Source organism: Prionailurus viverrinus, chromosome E3 (assembly GCF_022837055.1).
Source record: "Prionailurus viverrinus isolate Anna chromosome E3, UM_Priviv_1.0, whole genome shotgun sequence".
In the NCBI taxonomy this organism is placed as follows: Eukaryota; Metazoa; Chordata; class Mammalia; order Carnivora; family Felidae; genus Prionailurus; species Prionailurus viverrinus.
In genome coordinates this window covers 29,473,027-29,500,998 of record NC_062576.1, presented here as the reverse complement: position 1 = coordinate 29,500,998, position 27,972 = coordinate 29,473,027, and the positions used below count along the sequence as shown (strand labels likewise).

The 27,972-nt window shown below is 43.5% G+C and overlaps 1 protein-coding gene across 1 annotated transcript in view; it reads left to right on the top strand.

Annotated features, from left to right (window-relative positions):
* The first annotated feature begins 10,894 nt into the window (after positions 1-10,894).
* Positions 10,895-27,972, top strand: part of BMERB1 (bMERB domain containing 1) — a 119,978-nt gene continuing 102,900 nt past the window's right edge. The window contains exon 1 of the mRNA XM_047837931.1: positions 10,895-11,092. Within this exon, the coding sequence (XP_047693887.1) occupies positions 10,987-11,092 (106 nt within the window). The 5' untranslated portion in view covers positions 10,895-10,986. The remainder of the gene's footprint in view (positions 11,093-27,972) is intronic.

Here is a 27,972-nt window from a genome sequence, read left to right as displayed (position 1 = left end):
ACTTGAAATCAATCACAAGAAAAAAACTGGCAAGATAACAAATACTTGGAGACTGAAGAACATCCTACTACAGAATGAATGGGCTACCAAGAAGTTAAAGAGGAAATTAAAAAAGTATATGGAAGTTGATGAAAATGATAACACCACAACCCAAAACCTCTGGGACGCAGCAAAGGCGGTCATAAGAGGAAAGTATATAGCAATCCAGGCCTTCCTAAAGAAGGAAGAAAGGCCTCAGATACACAACCTAACCCTACACCTTAAAGAGCTGGAAAAAGAACAGCAAATGAAACCTGAAACCAGCAGGAGACAGGAAATAATAAAGATTAGAGCAGAAATCAATGCCGTCAAACCAAAAAAAAAAAAAAACAAAAACAAAAACAAAAAACGGTAGAACAGATCAATGAAAACAGATGCTGGTTCTTTGCAAGAATTAACAAAATTGATAAACCACTAGCTTGATCAAAAAGAAAAAGGAAAGGACCCAAATAAATAAAATCAAGAAGGAAAGAGGAGAGATCACAACCAACACAGCAGAAATACAAACAATAGTAAGACAATATTATAAGCAATTATATGCCAATAAAATGGGCAATCTGGAAGAAATGGACAACTTCCTAGAAACATACACTACCAAAACTGAAACAGGAAGAAATAAAAAATTTGAGCAGAAAAGAAATTGAATTAGTTGGGGTGCCTGGGTGGCTCAGTTGGTTGAGTGTCTGACTTTGGTTCAGGTCATGACTCATGGTTCGCTGGTTTGAGCCCCACGTTGAGCTCTGTGCTGACAGCTCAGAGCCTGGAGCCTGCTTCGGATTCTGTGTCTCCCTTTCTGTCTGCCCCTCCCCTACTCACGTTCTGTCTCTTTCTCTCAAAAATAAATAAATATTAAAAAAAAAAAAGAAATTGAATTAGTAATAAAAAATTTCCAAAAAAACAAGATTCTGGGGCCAGATGGCTTTCCAGGGGAATTATACCAAACATTTAAGGAAGAGTTAATACCTATTCTCTTGAAGCTGTATCAAAAAAGAGAAATGGAAGGAAAACTTCCAAACTCTTTCTATGAAGCCAGCATTACCTTGAGTCCAAATCCAGACAAAGACTCCATGAAAAAGGAGAACTACAGACCAATTTCCGTGATGAACATGGATGCAAAAATCCTCAACAAGATATTAGCCAACCGGATCCAACAATACATGAAAAAAATTATTCACCACAACAAAGTGGGATTTATACCTGGGATGCAGGGCTGGTTTAATATCCACAAAACAATCAATGTGATTTATCACATCAATAAAAGAAAGGACAAGACCCACACGATCTTCTCAATAGATGGAGAGAAAGCATTCGACAAAATACAGCAAGCATCCTTTCTTGATAAAAACTTTTAAGAAAGTAGGTATAGAAGGATTATACCTCAAGATCATAAAAGCCATATACAAAAGTCCCAATGCTAATATCAACCTCAATGAGAGCTTTCCCCCTAAGGTAAGGAACAACACAGGGATGTCCACTCTCACCAGTTATTCAACATAGTATTGGAAGTCTTAGCCTCAGCAATCAGACAACACAAAGAAATAAAAGGCATCCAAATCGTCCAGGAAGAGGTCATACTTTCACTCTTCACAGATGACATGCTACTCTCCATGAGAAACCTAAAAGATTCCACCAAAAAACTGCTAGAACGGATGCATGAATTCAGCAAAGTGGAAGGATATAAAATCAATGCACAGAAGTCGGTTGCATTCCTACACACCAAGAATGAAGCAACAGAAAGAGAAATCAAGGAATTGATCCCATTTACAATTGCACCAAAACCCACAAAATACCTAGGAATAAATCTAACCAAAGAGGTGAAAAATCTATACACTGAGAACTATAGAATGCTTATGAAAGAAATTGAAGACACAAAAAAATGGAAAAAGATTCCATGCTCCTGGATAGGAAGAACAAATATTGTTAAAATGTCAATACTACCCAAAGCAATGTACATATTCAATGCACTCCCTATCAAAATAACACCAGCATTCTTCACAGAGCTAGAACAAACAATCCTAAAATTTTATGGAATCAGGAAAGACCCCCGAATAGCCAAAGCAATCTTGGAAAAGAAAAACAAAGCAGGAGGCATCACAATGCCAGACTTCAAGCTGTATTACAAAGCTGTCTTCATCAAAACAGAATGGTACTGGCACAAGAACAGACACTCAGATCAATGGAACAGAATAGAAAACCCAGAAATGGACCCACAAACGTATGGCCGACTCTTCTTTGACAAAAGAAGAAAGAATATTCAATGGAATAAAGACAGTCTCTTCAGCAAATGGAGCTGGTAAAACTGGACAGCGACATGCATATAAATGAACCTGGACCACTTTCTTACACCAGACACAAAAATCAACTCAAAATGGAGGAAAGACCTCAATGTAAGACAGGAAGCCATCAAAATGCTCGAGGAGAAAGCAGGCAAAAACCTCTTTGATCTTGGCCACAGCAACTCCTTACTCAACACGTCTCCCGAGGCAAGGAAAACAAAAGCAGAAATGAACTACTGGGACCTCATCAAAATCAAAACCTTCTGCACAGCAAAGGAAACAATCAGCAAGACTAAAAGGCAACCGATGGAATGGGAGAAGATATTTGCAAACAACATATCAGTTAAAGAGTTAGTATCCAAAATCTATAAAGAAATTGTCAAACTCAACACCCAAAAAACTAATAATCCAGTGAAGAAATGGGCAAAAGACATGAATAGACACTTCTCCAAGGAAGACATCCAGATGGCCAATCGACACATGAAAAAATGCTCCACATCACTCATCATCCGGGAAGTACAAATCAAAACCACAATGAGATACCACCTCACACCTGTCAGAATGGTTAACATTAACAACTCAGGCAACGACAGATGTTGGGGAGGATGCGGAGAAAGAGGATCTCTTTGGCACTGCTGGTGGGAATGCAAACTGGTGCTACCACTCTGGAAAACAGTGTGGAGGTTTGTCAAAAAATTAAAAATAAAACTACCCTACGACCCAGCAGTTGCACTACTAGGTATTTATCCAAAGGATACAGCCATGCTGTTTCCAAGGGGCACATGCACCCCAATGTTTACAGCAGCACTATTAACAATAGCCAAAGTATGGAAAGAGCCCAAATGTCCACCGATGGATGAATGGATAAAGAAGATGTGGTATCTATATACAATGGACTATTACTCGGCAATCAAAAAGAATGAAATCTTGCCATTTGCAACTATGCGGATTGAACTAGAGGGTATTACGTGAAGCGAAATTAGTCAGTCAGAGAAAGACCAATATCATATGACTTCACTAATATGAGGACTTTAAGATACAAAACAGTTGAACATAAGGGAAGGGAAGCAAAAATAATATAAAAACAGGGAGGGGGACAAAAACGTAAGAGACTCTTAAATATGGAGAACAAACTGAGGCTTACTGGAGGGGTTGTGGGAGGGGGGATGGGCTAAATGTGTAAGGGGCACTAAGGAATCTACTCCTGAAATCATCATTGCACTAAATGCTAACTAACTTGGATGTAAATTAAAAAAATAAAAAATAAAAATAATTTCAACCTTAAAAAAAAGATTTTCCCCAACTCTCAACTCTTAGAAATAACCACTATTATTGTGGTTGTAAATACACAATATTAGTATATTAATATATAAAGTATATAAAATGTTTATAAATATACTTGTGTATTTACTCCTAATATTTTTATTTTTTTAGCATTAAAAACATTATTGGTCTTTTCCTGATTATAAAAGTAACACATATACCTTGTAGGAATACTGGAGAATTCAAACAAAATGTTATTTATTATTTTGACCATCAAAGGTAGTCACTCTCAATACTTTGGTATGTGTCATTTTAATGTTATCTTTTATTCTATATGTGTACATATGTGTGTATAGATGTGAACAGATAACAAAATTGGGATCAGATTATTTTTCACTTAATTTCTACTATTATCATTCTATAAAATACTTTATATGATTGAGATCACAGGGTACACTTGACCTTAACCAAAAGATAGAGAACAGCAGCCCATACCATTCATTACAATGTGCATCCCACTCTTCCTCTAACGTTTTAATTATCATTGTGTTATGATATTTCCCCATGACAGTTCAAATTCTTTTGTAATTTTAAATAAGAATTGATTTAGTCGTTTTCCTTTTGTAGGATGTTAGCCTTTCCCCACAGTTTACAAAAACTGTAAGAAATACCTTGTGTGTAAGTATTTTTTTAGTATATCAAATATTTCTCAGGGTAGATTCTTAGGAGTTGAATTATTGGATCCAAGATGTCTGGCTGTTTTTTCTTTTCTCCTTCCTCCTCTTCCTCCTCCTCCTCCTCCTCCTCCTCCTTTAAAAATTTTTTTTTTTCAACGTTTATTTATTTTTGGGACAGAGAGAGACAGAGCATGAACGGGGGAGGGGCAGAGAGAGAGGGAGACACAGAATCGGAAACAGGCTCCAGGCTCTGAGCCATCAGCCCAGAGCCTGACGCGGGGGTCGAACTCACAGATGGCAAGATCGTGACCTGGCTGAAGTCGGACGCTTAACCGACTGCGCCACCCAGGCGCCCCTCCTCCTCCTTTTAAATTATGACATTCAATTTTATTTTGGTTTAACACAGAAACATAAAGAGAATAATATGACAAAGATCCCTGAACCATCTGACCATCTTTTATTTACCAGTTATACACACTTTTATTTACTTGGTTTTTAATACTGAGATATAATTCCTGTATAGTAAAGTAAATATATCTTAAGTGGCTTTCTCAATGATTATCTATATCTCTACACATATATATGTATATCCATCCATACACACACACACACACACACACACACACACACACACACACATCCCAGTATGTCATTAATCATTTCAATACATTTCTAGCATTCCAACAAGTTCCCCTTCCTAAAAGTAACAACTATTCTAACACTTATCACTATAGATAAGTTTTATCTGTTTTTGAACTTCATATGAATGGAATCAGTCAGCATGTACTATTCTGTATCTGGTTTCTTTTGTTTAATCTTATGTCTCTAAAAGTCATTACTTTTTTTTTCGGTAGTAGTTGTTCTTTTCCATTGCTGTGGCTATAATCACACACAGTATATATGTATACATACGTATATTGTATACAATATATACATATTATATATAAGTGTATATATATATAGATATAATAAGTGTTAGTGAGGATGTGGTGAAATTAGATCCCTCGTACACTGCTGGAGGGAATGTAAAATGGTTTAGCCACTGTGGGAAACAGTTGAACTATTTCTCGAAAAGCTGGACGTAGATTGAGCACAATTCCCATATAACCCTGCAATTCCACTCTTCAGCACTTAAAATAGGTACTTGAATAGATATTTGCATGCAAATGTTCATAGCAGCACCATTCACCATAGCCAAAAGGTGGAAACAACCCATATGTCCATTAATGTATAAACAAAATGTGGGGCATTTGTACAATGGAAGACTACTTGGCCATTAAAAGGAGTGAATTACTGATACATGCTACATGGATGCATCTTGAAAACAGCATGCTAAGCGAAGGAAGACGGACACAGAAAGTCAGAGCATACGATTCCATTCATACGAAATGTCCCGAACAGGTAAATTCACAGAGAAAGAAAGGATTGGTGATTGCCAGGAACTGGAGGGAAGGGAAATATGGGATAACTACTTAATGGGCACGGGGGTCTCCTTAAAAGGTAATGAAATGTCTGGGAACTAGATAGAGGGGGTGATGGTACAACCCTGTGCAAGGACAATACTACTGAATTATTCACTTTAAAATGGTTAACTTCAGCTTATGTGAATTTCACCTCAATAAAAAAAATTAATAGAGTCAAACTTAATAGTTTTCTTGAAGGTTTGTGTTTCAGGGTCTTAATGAACATATCTTTCCACTGCAAGGGAATAAAGACATTCTTCTATATGACTTACTCATTTTAAACATTTTGCTTTTTCTCATTCAGGTGTTTAACTGACCTGGAGTTTGTGTGTATATATGATAGAAAGTACAAGGGCGACATTTTTATTTTAGTTTTCCATTATCTCACTACCACTTAGGAAATGGCCTATCCTTTCTATACTGATTTGGAATACCTCCTCTGTCATAAGACCAGCTTTCCAAACACATGTGGGTCTATTTGGGGGCTCTCGATTTTTGGCATATGCTAGCTATATTCTTCCTGCCTGTTCATTTTCCTCACCCTTGTCTTGCCTATTCCTAGCGCTTAGATTTATTTTATTTTATTATTGTTATTTTTTTATTTAAGAAAGAGAGAGTGCACATGAATGGGGGAGGGACAGAGGAGGAAGCTTAGCATGGAGCCTGATGCGGGGCTCAATCCCACAACCCTGGGATCATGACCCAAGCCAAGATCAAGAGTTGAATGCTCTCTGACTAAGCCACACAGGCTCCCCATTGCCCTTGGTTCTTCCATGTAATTTTAGGGTCAGCTTGCCAAGTTGATTTTAAAGTCCTACTTCCTTCTGAGATTTCAAATACAATTGCAACTGAAGAGAATTGCCATCTTCATGAGACTGATTCTTTTGCACCCTTGAACATCACATATCTATCTCTTCACTTTTTTCTGTTGCTGAATAATGCAACATAAAATTCATTCATTCATTAATTGTCCCAGTTGACACAAAATAATAGTTTTCTCCTTAAAGGTTTGTGGGGTTTTTTTTTGGTATTATGTTATATATTTAACTTTGATTAATAATATTCAGAAATATTACTCTTTATGTATGTTTATCTTGTTTCCAAAAACTTGGTCTTATTAATTTTAATAGCTTATATGTAGACCTGTTTGCATTTTTAGAGAGGCAATTATAGTATCTGAAGAAGAAACTTTTGTTTCTTGTGTTTCAATTCTAATGATTCATTTATTTTTCCTGCCTAACTTGGCTGGGATCTCCCAGAGTGGGGGTGGTAAGCATCCTTGCTTTGTTCCTGACCTTAATGATCAGACACAGAGGTTCAACAGTAAGTGTGATGTTTGCTGTTGGCTTTTGATACTTACTCTCTAGAAGGTTAAGGAAATGATCTTCTATTCTTAATTGTAAGGGGAAAAAAAGATAGATATGATTACTAATTTTTCAAATGCTTTTTCTGTATCCATTAAGGTAATCAGTTTTTTCTTTTAATCTGTTAATATGGTATATTATATCAATATATTTTCTGATATTGGGTCATTACTACATCTTGGGAATGTTCATGATGTATTTTGATATTTAGAGGTTTTGTACCTGTGTTTATAGGTGAGCTCACTCTAGAATTCTTTAAAACAATTTTTTAACATTTATTTATTTTTGAGAGAGAGACAGAGACAGAGTGTGAGTGGGGGAGGGGCAGAGAGAGAGACACACACAGAATCTGAAGCAGGCTCCAGGCTTTGAGCTGTCAGCACTGAGCCTGATATGGAGCTCAAACCTATGGACTGTGAGATCATGACCCAAGGCAAAGTCAGACGTCTAACCGACTGAGCCACCCAGGCACCCCTAGAATTCTTTTACTGTGCCATTTTAATCTAGTTTTGATATCAAGGTCATATATTGTCCTCATTAAATGAGCTCTGAAACAATTTTTATGAAATAAGGACTAACTATCTGTTGTTTTATTTAAGTTCACCTACAGAACTGTTTGGGCCCGATGCCTTTTTGGGACTGAGGAGAAAAATAAATTTTTTTATTAAGAATTCAGTTTTTCTAATGACTATTAACTCGTTTTTTATTTCTTAAATACATTTTAGTAGTTTGCTACTTAAAGTTATCTATTTTGGGGCACCTGGGTGGCTCAGTCAGTAAAGTGTCGGACTTCAGGTAACGATCTCGTGGTTTGTGAGTTCGAGCCCCACATCGGGCTCTGTGCTGACAGCTCAGAGCCTGGATCCTGCTTCGGATTCTGTGTCTCCCTCTCTCTCTGCCCCTCCCCTGCTCACGCTCGGTCTCTCTCTGTCTCTCAATAATAAATAAACATTAAAAAAAATTAAAAAAAAGGAAAGTTATCTATTTCAACCAGTTAAAAAAAACCTTCCTGTATTTGCATTATGTGTCCTTTTTCATTCCTAATGTTACTCATGGGTGCCTATTCTGGTGAGTCTTGAGAGGTTTGACTTCTTTATCAGTATTCCATTCCCCTCCCCCAACCCGAGGAATTAGCTTTGGTTTTGCAGATCTTCCCTACTGCTTCTTGGTTTTCTGTTTCTTTAATTTGTGCTATTATGATTATTACTTTCTTTTTTCTTCTTCACAGGTTTTATCTGTTCTTTTTTATTAAAGTATTTTCAGTTGAACACTTAATCCGCTTTTTAAAAACCATTTTAACCATTTTTAAGTGTGTAAGTCAGTGGTATTAAATTCATTAAATTTTACGGGGCGCCTGGGTGGCTCAGTCGGTTAAGCGTCAGACTTCAGCTCAGGTCACGATCTCGCGGTCTGCGAGTTCCAGCCCCGCGTCGGGCTCTGTGCTGATGGCTCAGAGCCTGGAGCCTGTTTCAGATTCTGTGTTTCCCTCCCTCTCTGCCCCTCTCTCTGTCATGCTCTCTCTCTGTCTCAAAAATAAATAAACGTTAAAAAAATTTTTAAAAAAATTCATTAAATTTTTGTGCAGCCATCACCACCCTCCATCCCTAAAATTCTTTCCATCTTGTAAAACTGCAAATCTATGCCCATTAAACAATAACTCTCTATTGTTTCCTCCCCAGCCACCATTCTACTTTCTTTCCTCAATGATTGTTGACCGCTGTAAATATGCCATGTGAGTGGAATCACACAGTACCTGTCTTTTTGTGACTGGCTTACTTCACTTAGCATAATGTCCTCAAGGTTCATCCTTCCTTTTTTTAGGGCTGAATAGTATTCCACCGTATGCATAGGCCATGTTTTGTTTATCCATTCATCCTAACCCACTTAATTTAATTTTATTTTTTTAAGTTTATTTATTTAGAGAGAGGGACAGAGAGCAAGCAGGGGAGGGGCAGAGAGAGAGGGAGAGAGAAAATCCCAAGCAGGCTCTTTGCTGTCAGCACAGAGCCCAACATGGGGCTCGAACTCATGAACTGTGAGATCATGACCTGAGCTGAAACCAAGAATCAGACACTTAACCAACTAAACCACCCAAGGCACCCCTAACCCACTTATTTTTAGTCTTACATTTTTTAATGCATGTTTTTAGGGCCATACATTACTTCTATCAAAACTTACAAGTTTTGGGGCGCCTGGGTGGCGCAGTCGGTTAAGCGTCCGACTTCAGCCAGGTCACGATCTCGCGGTCCGTGAGTTCGAGCCCCGCGTCGGGCTCTGGGCTGATGGCTCAGAGCCTGGAGCCTGTTTCCGATTCTGTGTCCCCCTCTCTCTCTGCCCCTCCCCCGTTCATGCTCTGTCTCTCTCTGTCCCAAAAATAAATAAATGTTGAAAAAAAAAATTAAAAAAAAAAGAAACTTACAAGTTTTGATATGTGGTACTCTCATGGTTGTTCAGCTCTAAATATTTTATGATTCTCATTGTTATTTCCGTTTTCTTTCATGGGCTATTTAGAAGTTTGTTATTGATAGTAACTTTTTTTTTTAATGTTTATTTATTTTTGAGACAGAGACAGAGCATGAACGGGGGGAGGGTCAGAGGGAGAGGGAGACACAAAACCGGAAGCAGGCTCCAGGCTCTGAGCTGTCAGCACAGAGCCCCACACGGGGCTCGAACTCACGGACTGTGAGATCATGACCTGAGCCGAAGTTGGACGCTTAACTGACTGAGCCACCCGGGCGCCCCTGATAGTAACTTTTTAAGGACACTTATTACAGGTGGCCAAATAATTTTCTTAAACATCTGGGCCATTCTACACTTCCACAAACCATGGGGATACCAAAAGTTGCCCCGTATGACATCTTAAAAGCAACACCAAACAACAAATACCTTATATCCTATAGCGCCTTTTCCAACTCCTACCATACAAAAAAAACATACCAATCTAAGGAGCCAGTATAATAAAGAAACTGAGTCTGGATTCAATTGCTGACCAGGCTACTTGGTAAGTGTGGGACTTGGGGCAAATGATCTTTTTGCAACTCAGTTTCATCCTCTGTAAAACAAGGCCAACAAAATAGCATCTTTTTTCACACAGTTGTTAGGAAGTGTTTACCGCCTAGCCATCGTTCAATAACTGTTATTAATTTTTATCAATCTAGCTGGTCATTTTACTTTGTACTTTTAATACCGCCATGCTTTGCTAGTAAGATTACCCCCCCCCCCCGAGTTTCTGGAAAGTAAAGACCCCTGTTCCAAACAGCTTTGTTATAACTGTGTCCAAAATACGTTCGTGCCTCTCTCAAGTTCATGCAAACACATACCGTGTCCACACAGGCACCCTCATAACAAGACTGTTCCATTTCATATTCAAGTTATACTACGCAGAAGCGAATCACAAGAGATTCTCACAAAAATGCGCTCAGGTCCACGCTCAGGATTCTGCACACTCCCCACAAAGATGGATCCATCGCCCACAGCTAGAGACGCGCTCACAAATCCCACTCAAAATCCAGCAGCCCGACGACAGATCACAAGCTGCGCACGGTGCCCAGGCCAGGCATCACCACCGGCTCCAGCTTAGGCAGCGGCCTTGTTTTTACTTCCTTTGAGTTGGTTCTATTTTAGTTGTTGTTTGTGTTGTTCTTCTTAGAGTTATCATCTGCCCCCTTTTCTCCCTACCCAGCCCCCAAGCCCCCCCTCCCGTCCCCATTGCGCATGCGGCCTGCATCCCTCCGCCTTCTGGGTACCAGTCCGCGCTCCCCGGCCCTGGCGGCGGAAGAGATGGAGCAGCGTCACGAGCGCCCGGCCCCTTAAAACGCTGCTGGCTGGAGCCGCCTCCCTCCCTGCAGCCCGCGGCGGGGATGGAGTAAAGGGGGACCCGTCGACCTGCCCGCGGGGATCAGCGATGGAGTTAAAGCAATCTTTGTCCACCCATCTGGAAACCGAGAAGCCTCTGAGGCGCTATGGGGCGGTGGAGCAGACGGCGTGGACCGCGGAGGGACTGGGGAGAAGTGAGTACTCGGCTGGAAGGGGGGCACAGTTGGGGAGCCGTGCGCCGGCGCTGGGGGTCGCGGGAGCGCGGGGAGGGCAGGGAGCGGACCAAGGGGAGCGCCCCCGCAGCGGGGCTTTCGGCGCGGGGGGCGGGGGGCGGTGGGATGCGCAGCGCGGCGCAGCGACGCGCTCTCCCGCGAACAAAAGGGGGACCCTCCGGCTGGGGCTTCACCGGGAGGCTCGGGAAATCGCGAGGCAGCAAGCCGGGAGCCTGGGGTGGACTCGGTAGTCCCGGATCCGTTAGCTCGCAGCTGGTCTTGGAAAGTAGGGTCTTATCCGCAGCCGAGAGAGGAGAGTCGGTTCCCCGCCCAGGATGCGCCAGGACGCTGGTAGCCGTTGGACCAACCTGGAAAGCGCCCACGTCCCTGGAGAGGGGGGAGTGTCCGCTGGGTTTCTGCCGTGTTTCTCCCCCCGGCGCGAGGTTCAGGGCACAGCTGAAATTCCCAGCGTTTATTCCCCCGCCTTGTCCTGGGTCGCGGGTGGGAGGGAAAGGGTTAGGGGAAGGTTAACCCTGTGCACACCCTTCCCCTTTCCCCCTTGACTCATTCAGTCTTTGGTGTGGGTACAATCCTAGAAGGCGCTTCTGAAACGGGCCGATATTATTTGCTGAGTCTCCCCACGGTGTTTTGGTGTCAACAACGTCTACAAACAAGCGAAGGGTGTTTTGTTTTTAATTAATAGGACGCAGTGGTTGAAACTCCTGCGTTCAAAGTATACAGGCAGCCGCAAGGGCTCCAGGGTCACCAACCCTCCCTGCAAACCCGGGGCTCTTCCCGGTGCCCCTGCCCTTGCCTTGCTTGCCCAGCATGGTGCCTCCTGCCGGGCAGGGAAGGGCTTCTCACCCTTCTCAAGGACCCTCAGCTTCCTGCTTTGGCTCTGGGTAACCATGCTCAGCTGTGTTGGACCAAAGTATTGTGAATGTGCTCTTTTTTTTTTTTTTTTTTTTTTTTGACTGGGTAGAAGATCGTGTGTGTGTGTGTGTGTGTGCGCGCGCGCGCGCGCGCCTTTCTCCATACCTGTCATTACAAATTCAGAAAATCTTCCTAGAATGGCTCAACTGTATTTTGGTTCTCAAGGGTTCAAGTTGAAATCACAGTCAAATGTCTTGCTGCACCTGGAACCCATAGTGTCCCAACCTCTTTCCTTTTCTTGCTCCTTTTAAAATCTGGGTCTTTCCTCCTGTTTCGGGCTTTGAAAACCTTTTGGCTTTGGTGCCTTGGCATGACACCAAGGCTGAGGGTCTCTGCTTCCTACAAGCTCAGGATAATTCCCACAATGGCTGCCTTTTATTGATAGATTGCCATGCAAGAACTTTAAAGGCACCGTCTCATTCAATCCCCCAACAGCCTCCTGAGGTGACTATTATAACTTCCCTTCCATAGACGGAAAAACTGGGGCTTGCGAGGTGCTGTGACATTTAGACTTCAGAGCCAGGATCTGAACCCAGCTTTGTCAGACCCCAGAGCCCCTTTCTGCTTTTCACATGAGGGTTTATTGCTTTCCCAGTTTCGGGAAGATTTCTACATCTGTTGAGAGAGTCCCAGAACATATACGGTGATTTTACGAATATGTGGCACCCTGTTGGTCTCTGGAGCTCTCAGTGGCCTTGAAAGAATGCTGGGTCCTTGCAGAGTAGAAGCTGTATTCAAATAAGCCCTGTGTTTGAATGCTGGCTTTGCCCCTGCTTGGCTATGTGAGTTTAGGCAGCCTTACTAAGCCTTACTCTGCCTCTGTTCTCTGCAATGGAGATGATAATAATACCTCCTTTATAGCTGAACTGTGAATACTCAAGAAGATGTATGTAGAGCTCAAGGTAAGTGCTCAATACATGTTGATTCCTCCTATTATTTTATTACTGCATCTGTAGAAAGCTCCTGCTTTCATTCTTTGCAAGGAACTCCACACAGCAGCACTCTGAACTCAAACTGCCGTGTCGGTCAGTTGCCTAATAATTCTCTTACAGCTTTTTATTTTCTCACTGTTTTACTGGGACAGTTTTCAAATGTACAGAAAAATTGCACTGAATCCCCAAGTGATAGCATGTTATCTCCTGAAATTTTTATCCTTCTGAATCTTAGGCTGCAAACTGTTAACAGCTGGGCAGAAAGGCTTTCTTATCTCCTGTGTTCCAAGCCATCAAAGACTCTGACGTTTGCTTCCTATTCACATACAAACCACAGTATCTCATCTCCTTTTCCCTGGATCCCCAAATCTGCTTCCTCCCGCCCTACCTATCCAAACTTGAAATCTTCTTAAGACACTGATCCAGGGTCCCCATTTTGATTCTTAAATCTGGGATCGTTACCTTTAAAGAGTTTTGATCTCTGAACTCTTGTCTGTACCCTGGCCTTTTTTGATCCAAGTAGCTTTTTTTTTTTTTTTTAACTCCCTCTCAACTTCCCTGGGATCTATGGATTCATAACTATAACATCTGCGACCTCCATTTATTTATTAATGAAGTGTGAAAATTAGTGCTATTGATTCTGTGGAATAAATATTGCCAAGCCAACGTAAGTTGTAATGCATGAAATGCTGGTGGGGAAACAAGGGCCCGTTAAAAAGAAGCTAAGCTTTGGGCACTTGGGTGGCTCAGTCGGTTAAGCGTCCGACTCCCACTCAGGTCACGATCCTGCAGTTTGTGAGTTCGAGCGCTGCACTGGGCTCTGTGCTGACAGCTCAGAGCCTGGAGCCTGCTTTGGATTCTATGTCTCCCTCTTTCTGTCTCAGCCCCTCCCCCGCTTGCACTCTGTCTCTCTCTCTCTCTCTCTCTCTCTCAAAAATGAATAAACATTAAAAAATAAAAAGGAGCTGAGCTTGGGGTGCCTGGCTGGCTCAGTTGGTAGAGCATGCGACTCTCCATCTTGGGGTTATGAGTTCAAGCCCTGCGTTGGAAAAAGGAAGAAAGGATTGCAGAACCTGTCATTTTCAGTGTAGGTGGTATTAACTGCTATCTTTAACTTGTTTAATAATGTTTATTTATTTATTTTGAGACACAGAGAGAGTACGAGCAGGGGAGGGGCAGAGAGAGGGAGAGAGAGAGAGTTCCAAGCAGGCTCCACGCTCAGCCCAGAGCCCGATGTGGGGCTCAGTCTCACGAACCAGGAGATCATGACCTGCCCTGAAATCAAGAGTAGGAGGCTTAACCGACTGAGCTACCCAGGCACCCTATTTTAATTATTGTTTTCAGGTGGAAGATGTGTATAGTTTAGTAGCAAAGAAGGAGAGTTTTGAAATCAGGTTAAATGGCTCCAAACCAGCTCTAACACTTTGTTACTTTGACACGCTGGGAAATTGTTGAACCTCTCTGTGTGTCAGTTAACTCATCTGTAAAATGGGGATATGTTGGTTCGAGATCTTGAGAGCTTCCCCGGGGTGAAATTTGAAACTGGCCCTCCATACACGGAGAGACAAGAAAGGGACCGTTCTTGATGGGTAGGTGGCAGGTGTAATAAACAAGAAAATGTATAGGTGGCTGCAAGAGGAGTAGACCTCTGTACCTGCTTGCCAAAATATTAAAAGTTTTTATAGAGGCCAGAACAGGGTTCAGTCACGTATACTTCCAGATGGTCTCCGTAGCTGTGTCCTTGGAGTGGCTCCGGCTGGGGTAATACTTGTACATTTCAAGGACAAGGGAGGGGGGTGAGGAGTCTCCACTTGCTCCCGGGGCGGCTCTTGGGTCAAATGGCGGTCATGTCCTCTCCATAACCTCCCCCAACAGGATAATAATTATAATGACCACTTGGGGCTGTCAGGAGGATTAAACGAGATAGTGTATATAATGCATTTAGCACAGAGCCTGGCACCCTGTAAGCGCTCAGTCAGTGCTGAATGGTCGTCTTAACAGGACATGAGCGGATGGCGCCCGATAGCATTGGAGAAAATTATTCCAAGCTTACCAGTCAGTTCTTTCTTGGGTCCGTTGCTTTGTCAATTGCAGACAGTTGTGTATCTACCAGCTTCCTCCTCATGGGAATGCAGGAGGGAATGACTTTCGAACCCTCGAAAACCACCTGGCGTTTTTTCCTTCGAGAAGGATTCCAAGCAATTGCTCCTATCCACCTTAGACAGCATTTTTCCATTAGCAGTGAGGTATTGTTTTCTTTGTGTGTTTTTTTTTCTTTTTACTCAGTTGGAAAATGGATAGTGACATTTCAGTGTGGTTAGATGTATAAAAATATTGCTTTCCACCAACTGTAATTAATTGAGGGAGACACAAAGACAAGGTGACTTTTGAAAAAGCATGGAGCTTTTTTAAAAAGCACAGTCGGCTGTGGTTGTAGCCATTTCTTGATAGATTTGAATGTACCATAAAGGGTGATGGACATTTTGGACAGGGGAAATGTGGGGTTGGGGGGGAGGGTGGCACAGGATGGGAGGCAATGCCCTGAGAGGTAACAGCATTGCCAGAAGCACAGAGGTAGAAATAAAAGTGCTGAGGGTAGGGGATTGGAATAAAGTGGAAAACTCAATCACCGGAGGAGGTGACGATTGTTTAATAAAAGTCTTGCTAGTCTGGCTAGCAAGCAGATCGTTACACTGGCCAATGTCTCTGGTTTCATAAACAGTGTGGCGACTGAAATAATATGGATTGCCAGCAATCCACATAACCAACTTTTGGGAACGGTTTTGTGTTCCTTTCATCTGTCTGATTAAATATGCTAATTTCATTATCTCCATTTTATTTTGTTCTGGCGTTATTTCTAATTACAGAATAGTATGTGCACTTTATAAAAAATTCAACTTCATCTGAGATATAAAAGTGAAAAATGACTGTAATCTGCTCCCTACCCCCCCCCCCCCAACCATTTATTCACTCAATAAATAGGTATTGAGTGTTTTGTGAGTGCCAGGAGGTGTTCTAGGGGCTATGGATACAGCGTCGAACAAGACAGACAAGGTTCCTGACCACAGGGAGCTTCTATTCAGGGAAGTGAAGGAGTCAGATAATACCTAGGCAAACAAATATTGTAGTTCAAATGGTAAGTGTCACGCAAATTAATAGGGGAGGGATTTTTCCATCTCATGGTCAGGAAATGCTTCTCTATGAAAGAGATATATTTGTAAATGTCATTGATCAAATGCAAAGGGCCTTCCTACGTTAGAGGAAGAGACAGACTAGAGGAAGAGACAGACGGCCAGGAAGGCTGGCACTCAGAGCGTCAGGGAAGAGCATGGATATGGAGCAGAGAGGAGCCACACGGGGTAGTTAGTGTCTTGTAGATAGTGGTTACAAAAAAAAAAAAAAGTACAGATTTTATTCCCATTGCAGGAGAACTGGGGCAGAGTGTTAAGCAGGAAGCTAACATGAGCTGGGTTTTGATTTTCGATGGTCACATCAGCTCCTGGGTGGAGAATAAGACGACAGGGGGCAGGTGAGGGGCGTCAATGCAATTGTCCTTTGCTGTAGTCCTGAGTCTTTCCTAATCAATCCCATGTATCAGTGGTAGGAATTTCCTTGAGTGTGAAAGGTATGACAAGGGGTAGGGGCAGCTTGGGGTGTCTTCCGGGGGGCCACGCTCCCGGTTAAGGTTGAGGAGATGCGACAGTCTGTGGGATATGCTGGATGGGCAGCGGACTGTGTAACTTGCCGTGGGAACTGTTGCCAGGAACGCGGGAGATTAGGAACGTCCTAGTATCTAGTGTGTGCTTAGAACAAATCTAGTTATTTGTTTCTTGTTTGTTCATACCATTGTTTCATTTTTGCATTTCCTTCTTAGGTGTTAACTGAAGGAAAAACTGTTTGTGCCTGTTCTTGGTCTGATTCGTTATGAAAGACTTATTAATAATAATAGTAATTAATGAGTTCTAGCTGTCAACTTGGGCTTATTCAATTCTTGCAATAACTCTATTAAGTCAGCCGGATTTTTTTTTTTTAATTTTTTAAGTGTTTACTTATTTTTTACACACACACACACACACACACACACACACACACACACACAGTGTGAGTGGGGGAGGGGCAGAGAGAGAGGGAGATACAATCCGAAGCAGGCTCTAGACTCCGAGCTGTCAGCACAGAGCCCAACGCAGGGCTCGAACCCACAAACCGTGAGATCATGACCTGAGCCGAAGTCGGAGGCTTAACCCACTGAGCCATCCAGGCGCCCAGTCAGCTGGATTCTTATTCCCCTTTTACAGATGGGGACATCAAGGCTTCGGGAGGTTAAGAAACTTGCCAAAGGTCACAAAGCTGGTACGTGGCTGGGCTGGAGCCTGATTCGAGCCCTCCGTGACTGTAAATGGCCCTCGCCAGTGTCTGTTGTCCCTAGCACGGTATTAGATGCCCCCACCCTTAAGAAGCTTGCAGATTTGTGGAGTGTGGAGACAGAGATGTAAGGAACAGCATGATTTGTAATGCCAGTAAAATGAAACAAACGCTCCGAAGGGACAGCGGGGAAACAAGAGGAAGAAGAGGTCAGCTCTTCCTGGGGGACCCCAGAGCGACAGCAAGGGGTGCTAGCCCTGGGCCTGAAGGCTAAGCAGGGTTTCCGTTGGTGACAAGAGGAGAGAAGGGCATTTCGGGTGAGCTCCTGGCCCCGGGCAGGGAGGTGGAAATCCCAAGGGGCAGGTTCCATGAACTTGGGACCCTCCCTCCCCCCACCTTTTTCTTTCCCCCTGGCTTCTTGCGTCCTAGGGTTCAGGGTCTGCCTGGTTCACTGATGTGAATCATCTGCTACCTGGATGAGCCTGCGGGTTAGAGACCAGCACAGGCAGAGGCTCTTTGGCCTAGCCACTCAGGTCAGCACTCCCAAAGCCCCCAGGGGTGCTGACCATGCGGTGCCTTCACTCCTTCACTGGTCACTTCCTCGCAGGCTTGAGCCCCTACTGTGTGCTACCTTCAGAGGTACAGAGAGGACAAAGACCCAGACCCCACCCTTATTTTTTTTTAATTTTATTTTTCTTAATTTACATCCAAATTAGTTGGCATATACAGACCCCACCCTTAAAGAGCTCTCTGGCTGCCTGTGTTCCGGGCCTCCCTCTGCTACTTCTTGCCTTGTGATCTTCGACACGTCGCCTACCTTCCCTAGACCTTAGCTTCCTCCTCTGACAAATGGAAGTGTACTTAATACCGCTCATCTGTACGCTTTGAAATGGCTAAGATGGCATATTTTATATGTGTTTTGCCCCAATAAAAATTGTGTTATTAAATTGGTTTTAAAAAGCAAAATTAAAAGAGGTATATTTAATATACAGGTATATTCATATAACAGCACAAAACATATACTAAGTTTAAGTGGTAGCACTGAGGGATGGTTCTGGGGTCTCAGAGTAAAAGTGGTTCTTTTTTTTTTCTTTTTATAAATTAAAAAAAAATGTTTATTTTTGCGAGAGCGAGAGGGCGGGGGAGGGGCAGAAAGAGAGGGAGACAGAGGATCCAAAATGGGCTGTGCATTGACAGCAGAGAGCCTGATGCAGGGCTCGAACCCATGAACTGTGGGATCACAACCTGAGCCAAAGTCGGACGCCCAACCGACTGAGCCTCCCAGGCGCCCCAATAATGGGTCTTGAAGTAGCCTGAAAAGATGAACAGTATCTCGTCATTGATTCAGAGGAACAGCATACCAGGCAGAGGGAACAGCCCCTGTGAAGAGACACAGACATGAGACAGCACCTGTGACCTAGGAACTGTATTAGTAAAGCTTGCTAGGCTCTGAACGCCTGAGGGAGACCAGAGCAGAGCAGAAGTGAGTGCCCTCGGCAGCCCAGGGGTAAGTCCATAGAAGGCTCGATGTAGAAGGCTCAACTCCCCATTGAGACAAAACTTTCCCACAGGGTCCAAATGGGGCGGCTAAGGACCAGACTCCTAGAATAAGTTTGTTTGAATGAATTAGAGTCAGACTTGCTAAAAATTATTTTTTAATTACAATGCCTCTATATACAGGGACCATTAAAGGAGAAAAGAAAGAATTTTTCTAAGGGAATGATTGTAACAAATACCATGCCCTGGGCACTTCCCGTGTGCCGGCTGCATGAAACACCCCAGGATGTGAGGTACATGGAGATATTTTTGGCTTTTTGCAGATGAGGAAACCGAGGCTCAGAGAGGTTAAGCGACTCGCCCAGTGTCACTCTGCTAATGGGTGTCAGAGCTGGAACTTGAACCCAAGCATGGTGACTCGGTCCTACCGCCTTCCGTGTCTCCTAGGATTGGTTGGGGCTGCCATTAATTCAGGAAGATAAGGTCCATTAGTGTTTCTAGTACGTCTTCATGTTTCTTAGTATTGATTCTGTTCTCTGGCTGATTAATTTCCTTTTCCATTACACACTTGTCCCTTGGACACTCGAGGACTACATCTCACTACTTCCCAGGGCATTCAGGGTGAAAGGGGAGCGAATGTGGGGACTACAGAATGCATTCCCGGAAATTCAGCAGGAAGAGCGTTTCTGTGGTGAGGAAGAAGTGTAGCTTTTCCCAGACAAAGGCCTCCTTTGGGTGATCCGGAAAAACCTGGACACTTTAGGGGCAGAGGAGTGTGCTGTTTGGGAGTGGAGGCTTTGCCTCCATTTGAGTCCTGGCTTTAGGCCTCCTTAGCTGTGTGACCCTGGGCTGCTTACTTAACCTCTCTGAAGTTCAATCTTGTCATCTATTTAATGGAGATCATAACAGGACCTGCCTCATAGGGTAATGGAGAAGATCCAAAGAGAAAATATGTGAAAGCCCTTGGCACAGAGCACACGGTAAATGGAGAGATGGTGTTGACGGAACAGGACATAAAGTGAGCCATGACTGGGTATATTTAGACAACTGGGGAGAAAGAGGGAAGTCACAGTGGGTGGACCAGCCTTGGAAAAGAATGGGGGCGACAAAGTGTGTGGCGGCTGCTGGAGGCATGCGCGACCTTAGCTGAGTCAGAGGAGTCATGAGGTGTGAGGTTGGTTGAGCAGGGTCACTAGACGTGGCCAGATGAAACATGACAGGTGTCTGAAGCAGGGCAAGGGATAGAGGTAAAGAAAGTAGCAGCTTAGGAAGACTTGTCTGGCAGTGGTTGTACCACGGCAGGGCAAGGACCGCGGGGGTAAGAAGACCAACCAGGAGGGTTCTGGAATCATCTGATCATGAGGTCACACGAGCTGGGATGTAAAGCAGTGGCAGTGGGTGCGGAGGAAGGGGCCAGGCAGATATCCTGAAGGGAGGAGACAGCAGCAGTTGATTACAGAGGGGGACGAGGAGGGGGGTGTGGTCTTGTAAGGGCAGGCCATGTGACAAGCGGGGAACAGCAGTATGGTTAGCCTGGGGTCATAGGAATTAAATATATTAAATATATTAATATATATTTATAAATATTATAAATATATAAAATATATTTATAAATAAATATATATATAATATATATAAAATATATTAAATATATTGTAATCAGTCCTGCCCATTCTCACTTGGAGTAGGGCTTCAAGAGGTCCGGGGATTGTAGGTATGGGGAGAATGGTGACTCCCGATGTTTGTACAGCACTTTCTAATCTATATTTTTCCTGGGTTTTTTTTTTCATTTATTCTTTACAAGAAACAGCCAAGAGCTGGAACCGTCCTGCTCCTTTGGGTGTGGGTAAACAGGCGAAGGACTCACCCCAGGGAAGGGTACAGCCAGGAGGGACTGAACAAGGACCGAACAGTCCAGGCTGTCTGCACTAGAGCAGGGTTTCTAGGGGCGTTTGTATTTGAATGACCTACGAATGACTGCATTACAAATGGTAAGAAGTATGTCTAGATTCCATAACATCCAACCTGGAAAATGTGTGACGCTAATTATTCTGTTCATTTGAAATTCCCAAACAGGGAGATCTTTCATTCACCCATCTGTCCATCTATCCATTGATTCCCTCATCCATTCAGTACGTACTTTTGGCCTCTTTATATGCCAATTATTGTGCTAAGCCCTTGAGAATATGGTAGCGCTTTGAGTAAGATGTTTACAGCCCCTGCCTTTAAAAGGGATTTAAGGTCTACTAGCAAAAATGCAGCTACCATATGATCCAGCAACCCTACTTCTGGGTATAGACCCGAAGGGAATGAAGACAGGATGTTGAAGAGATATCAGCCCCGCCATGTTCATTGCAGCATTATTCACAATAGCCAAGATATGGAGACAACCTACAGGTCCAACAATGGATGAATGGATAAAGAGTGTGTGTATCTATGTCTATATCTATATCTATATCTATATCTATATCTATATCTATATCTATATCTATATCTATATCTATATCTCTCTCTATATATATATAATTATATATAGATATAGATATAGATATAATATATATAATTATATAGAGAGAGATATAGATATAGATATATATATATAGAGAGAGAGAGCAATGTTATTTAACCAGGAGAAAGGAAGAAATCCTGCCATTTTCCATTTGTAACAACATGATGGTCCTTGAGGGCATGGTGATAAGTAAAAGAAATCAGACGATGTTGCATGATATCACTTATATGTGGAATCTAAAAAAAAAAAAAGAAAAAGAATAAAAAGTCAAGCTCATAGAAACGTTCCTATGAGACCAGGGACGTGGTTGCTCAGGGGCTGGAGGATGATGGAAATAGATGTTAGTAGAAAGGGTACAAACTAGCGAGTTATAAGATGAGCAAGTTCTGAGGATCTGATGTAAAATGTGGTGACTACAGTTGATAATACTGTATCCTATCATTGAACATTTCTAAGAGAGGAGAACTAACATTTTCTCACACATACACACAAGATAAATAGTGAGGCGATGGATGTGTTAATTACTAGGTAGTAGGAGTCCTTCCACAGGGTATCCCTGTAACAAATCGTCACGATGTATACTTTAAAGATCTTACAGGGGCGCCTGGGTGGCTCAGTCTGTTGAGCATCGCACGTCAACTCAGGTCATGATCTCACAGCTTGTGGGTTCGAGCCCTATGTCGGGCTCTGCGCTGATAACTCAGCGTGGAGCCTGCTTCAGATTGCGTCTCTCTCTCTGCCCCTCCTCTGTTCGCGCTCTGTCTCTCTCAAAAATAAATAAGCCTAAAACAAAATTTAAAGATCTCACAATGTTATCAATTATACCGCAACCAAGCTGAAAAAAGGGGGTCTACTGGGAGCAGTCCCTGTGACCCGTGATGCCAAACCAAAGGACCAAGAGATAATGTCCTTTAAGTCCTTCAGAAACAGGATTCAGCTCAATGTGCTGACCCAATGCCCTCTGAGCTAAATGTTGCCTGGAAATGAATTAAGTTGTTCTGCTATATGCGTATTTTTGAAAGCCCTTGAGAAGACGACTCCTAATAGGGTCAAACCACATTTTCTGGGCAAATCCGAGTGCAGTGCGATGATTCTGTCTCTGAGAACAACGACCACAGAAACCCTGGGTGTCATATTTGCTGCTCGGTGCTGAACACCTGGGATCTGCCAAATTGGCCAGCACCAACAAGCCTCTCATTCAATCAATAGTTGCCGAACTAGGTGGCTGTTAATCCACAAAGACCAAGGTGCAAATGATTTAATCGTGTTTTGTAAACCTTCGAAGTCGTCAGACTAAAGAATCAAGTGAGCTGGAGTCTTGGTCTGAATTGCCTGTCCGTCTCCCGGTTGAGACCATTTGTTCCTGATACTGCAGTTAGATTAGCCGTGCTTTCCCGCTTTGAGGGAAAGAGGCAAGAATTTCGGATCGGATACAAAATAGCAGGAGTAGGTAAGGTTACTGTGAACTGGAGGTACGTGGACAAGGCCACGATGGGTGCAGGCTTGCTAGGTACTTTATACTTAAGCCGTATCTCCTTGACTGTTAGGATCCACAGAGGTGGGGGCACACTATTCATAGTCCCTCATGCCTTTCCGGAATAACAGAAACATGGCCACGTTAATTTCATGCAGAGAACAGAGCCGTCTTAGACGTTGCTGGTAGAACTGTTGCGTGTTCCAGCCTTTCCGGATATTACACTTTAAAAGGCTCCTATGCTTTGACCTAGCGGTCTAGTCCTAGACTCCTGGGACTCCATCCAACAGAAATAAAAACACCAGCATACAAAGACATATGTGCAAAAAAAAAAAATAAAAAAAATAAAAAATAAAAAAATGACACTGGACACAAAAACGAAGCCCATCACTAGAAGGGCAGTTGCATGAATTATTGTTCATCCAGTGTGGAATGTGCTGGAGCCGTTCAAAAAGACAAAAAGTAGAACAAGAATTGTTGTCTTCAGGGGTAGGTTGAGGGAGGAAAACGCGATCCAGGAAGATGTCTGTGAGCGGATCTAATTTTGGGAAAACAAAATTCTGTTACTGTCTCTGTCTCTCTAGCACATAGAATACGTAGCATCCCCGTGTGTGTGCGTGCGATCTTATTAGTAGGAGAACAACGTGGGAGGATGGAGAGTAAGTTGCTGCCATAGGCCACCTGGGCGAAGGGATTGGGGACAGGGCTGATGTGAGGGAAGGACACGGAGGTGACAGTGGACAGCCGAGGAACAAAGAAAAAAAAATTCTTCACTCGAAAAAAGTCCTCCGATAATATTATCGTACTTAGATATTTGTGTTAAGGTATATATTTGTGGGATGGGGGAAGAGGCATGCTAACTTCAGGAACATTAAAATGCTGGGGAGAGGGGTGTCTGGGTGGCTCAGTTAGTTGAATGTCCGACTTGATTTCAGCTCAGGTCATGATCTCGCGGTTTGTGAGATCGAGCCCCACATCGGGCTCCATGCTGGCCGTAAGGAGCCTGCTTGGGATCTCTCTCGCCCTCTGCCCCTCCCCCACTTGTTGTCTCTCCTCTCTCTCTCTCTCTCCCCCTCTCCCCCAAGATAAATACACTTAAGAAAAAAAAGGTTGGGGAGAAATGTCCTCAGAATTGAGGAGATAGAGTTTTATCTGATTCAACCCTCACTACAACCCTGTAAGATGAAGCACTGTGTGTGTGTGTGTGTGTGTGTGTGTGTGTGTGTGTGTGTGTGTAGCAGAGGGATGGAAATCTTGCCCCATTAGTCCATAGAGAAGGGATTTGAATCTAGACTGGTTAAAAAGTTCATGCCTTTCCCTCTACAATTATTTGTAAATTTCCAAATATGTTAAATTCCATTGGCATTTCATATTTTTTTTAGAAAGGAAAGACATCTGCAATGGTTTGTGGAGCCCTATTTTAAGAATCTGGGTCATTGCAGTGTGGACCATGTTCCTTTAGTTCTTCTCTCTTTGTTCTTCCCAGTTTCCCCTGGTGGTCTCCAGGGCTGAGAAGTGAAACCACTCACTCCCCATAATCCTGGTCTCAGAGAGAAATTTGGGAAAGAGGCAATAAGCACCAGAGGAAGAGACATACCAGTATTTCCTTAACTCATGTTTTTCTTCCTGTGTTTAGTCTGCTCAGGTTGCTATAACAAAGACCATAAACTGGGTAGTTTTTATAACTCTTATGTTATGTTATGTTATGTTATGTTATGTTATGTTATGTTATGTTATTTTAGAGAGAGCACGTAGCGGGGGAGAGGAGCAGAGGAAGAGAGAGAGCGAGAGAGAGAGACAGAGACAGAGAAAGAAGCTTAAGCAGGTTCCATGGTGAGCAATCCCACCACTCTGGGATCATGACCTGAGCCGAAATCAAGAGTCGGATGCTCAACCGACTGAGCCACCCAGGCGCCCCTACCTGGGTGGCTTTTAAAATACAGAAACTTTGGGACACCTGGGTGGCTGAGTTGGTTAAGGATCCAACTCTGAATTTCAGCTCAGGTCATGATCTCACAGTTCATGAGTTCGAGCCCTGCATCAGGCTGCAAGCGCCCTGAGGGTTAGCTTTTTAATATTGGATTTGGGGGAGGGGGAACGTAAACATTCAATCTATAGCACCATCCTTAGCCCTGGAAGGAATGAAGACAGCTGAAAACTAGACATTTGTCCAGGCCCCACTCCGGGGGTGAAATGCTTTTAGCAGGTAGCTCTTAAAAGGTGGCCATCATTCTGACAAGGAACAAAAGTTATTCCTGCTTTGGTTCTATTTGGTTCTTCTGTGCCCAGCACAGCAGGTGAGACCATTTTGCCCCCTAGGTGTCTGCAGTGCTGTGTTCATGCTGGAGACCTGCCACCCACCGCAGGATCCATCTGTCTTCATCCTGTTTAAATAGACATAGGCAAGGCGTCCCCGGAGCACATCCTGGTGGTTAAATCTGGTGCAAACGCCATCTGTAAAGAGCGGTTCAGCCCTGGGCCCAGGGCGGCCGGGCTGGGTTCCAAGAGCTAAGAGGTCTGCTTTCTTAGGGATCAGCTTTACCTTAGAGCATGGTTTTATGATTTCCCAAATGCTTAGCCAGGACTAGGTTAGCTTTATGTGTCTTCCTTCTCTATTGAGATTTTTCTTTTCTTTTCTTTTCTTTTCTTTTCTCTCTTCGCTTCGCTTCTCTTCTTCTCTTGTCTTGTCTTTTCTTAACTGAGGTGGAACTCACATACCATAAAATTAACCCTTCACCGTTTGGAATAGACAAGTCAGTGGCATTTATACATTCAGTCTTGGGCAAGCATCACCTCTATGCACTTGCAAGAAACCCAGTACCCATTCAACAGTCCCTCCCCACACACCCCTTCCCCTAGTCCCTGGCAACTGCTTTTTGTCTCTACAGATTTACCTATTCTGGGTGTTTTCTACTACATGGAACCTGGCTTCTTGGCGTAGTGATTTTTTTTTTTAAATGTTTATTTACGTTTGAGAGAGAGCAAGTGGGGGAGGGGCAGAGAGGGGGGCACGGAGGATCCGAAGCAGGCTCTGCTCTGACAACAGAGAGCCCAGTGCGGGGCTCGAACTCTTGAACCTCAAGATCATGACCTGAGGCAAAGTCGGACGCTTAACCGACTGAGCCTGCAGGTGCCCTGAGTGTAGTGTTTAAAAAAATTTTTTTTAAGCTTCATTTTCTTCTTGAGAGACAGAGAAGGAGTAGGGCAGGGTCAGAGAGAGGAGACACAGAATCTGAAACAGACTCCAGGCTCTGAGCTGTCAGCACAGAGCCCGATGTGTGTCACGAACTGTGACATCATGACCTGAGCTGAAGTTGGATGCTTTTAACCGAGTGAGCCACCTACACAAGTGGAGTGTTCTTAAGGCTCATCCACTTTGTAGCAGATGTCAATGCTTTATTCCTTTTCATGGCTAAATAATATTCCATTTATGAATATACCACATTTTGTTTATTCACTCATCACTTGATGGACATTTGGGTTGTTTCCACCTTTTGGCTATTATGAATCACGCTGCTGTCAACATTTATGAGTATTTGCTTGTTTGTCTTTGGGGTATGTACGTAGGAGTGATATTGTCAAACTGGGGGGTAATTCTGCATTTGGCTTTTTGAAGAAGGTACAGGGACTTGTGGCTTCCCCACTCTGTGGCAATTTCTCTCTGTGCTGGCCCTTTTCTTCATCCTTCCCTTCAAGTTTATAATTTCAAGTGCGGAGAAAGAGCGTCTGGGAATGTGGTATCTTGTGGTCATGAAATGTAGGGATTCCTAACTAGGGGTCGGGCTTTTTGGGCTCAGAACCCACCTCTCTCTCTTACCAACCGGTTGATCTTGGTCTAGTTGTGTGACCTCTCTGGGTCTTCACTGACTCTTCTGTAGGGAGAATAGTAATAATTGCCACCTCACGAGGGCTTGTCGAGGAGTAAGCGTGAGTAGGTGTGTCAAGGGCTTAGCACAGCGCGTAGCACAGAGTGGTTGCGTGAGGACAGGTTAGCAATGGGATTACTATAAACAGCTGCCTTAGTCTGGTCAGGCAGTCATAACAAAATACCATAGCCAGGATGGCTTAAACAACATGCATTTATGTCTCACAGCTCTGGAACCTGCACAGTCCAAGATCAAGGTGCTGGTGAGGTACGGTTCATTCCGAGGCTTCTTCTCTCGGCTTGCAGGAGGCCACCTTTTCTCTCTGTGCTCACGTGACCAATTCTTTGTGCAAGTGCATAGGTAGAAAGCGGCGGGGGGGGGGGGGGGCTCTGATGTCTCTTCTAACAAGGACACTAATCCTCTCTGCTCAGGGCCCCATCCTTATGACCTCATCACACCGAACTGCCTCCTTATAGGCCCTACTTCCAAATACAGTCACACCAAGGGTTAAGGCTTCCGCATTGGAATTTTGGGGGACAATTAAGTCCATAGCAATAGACTTCTTATTTGGGATTGAACATGATGTCTTAGCATCCTGATGTCTTAGGGCTGAAGGAAATTTGTGGAGTCCATTTGTCCACGATTTCTCAACCTTAGCCTGTTGACATTGACATCGGGGCTGGATCACACTGACCTGTGGGGGCTGGCCCGTGCATTGTAGGATGGTAACATTTCTGGCCTCTGCCCACCAGGTGCCAATGGTACCACCACCACCCCCTTACTCCTGCCCAATTGTGACAACCGTAGATATCTCCAGATATTGTCAAATGTTCAGTAGAGGGGCAAACTTGTCCCCAGCTGAGAAGCACTGATCAGGCCTAATTCTTTTTTGATACAGGTACTCTAGTTTTGTGATGCGGGGGAGTCCGGAGTTTTTCTATTCCATCTCTGCCCTTGGTCCCTAGGTTTCTGCCTTTGGTCCCTAGGTTTCTGCCCTCTTTTTCTCCAGATGTCTCACAGCTGTCTGTTCACACACACAAAGCATTGTCGATAGGCAACGTCTTGGATGTGAAGATTAAGCCAAGAGAAACCCGATTATGAACTCCCTGAAGCATAAAGAAATCTCCCCATGCAGAATGGATTTGATTTTCCTCAAGGCATTCATGCCTGGGAAGACTTCTGTTTACCACAACCTGAAGTGAAGAAGAAACTGTCACTTTCACTTATAACAAAGAAAATGTTTCAGGTGGATAAATAGAAATACTCCTTCCAACAACAGCCCTTGACTC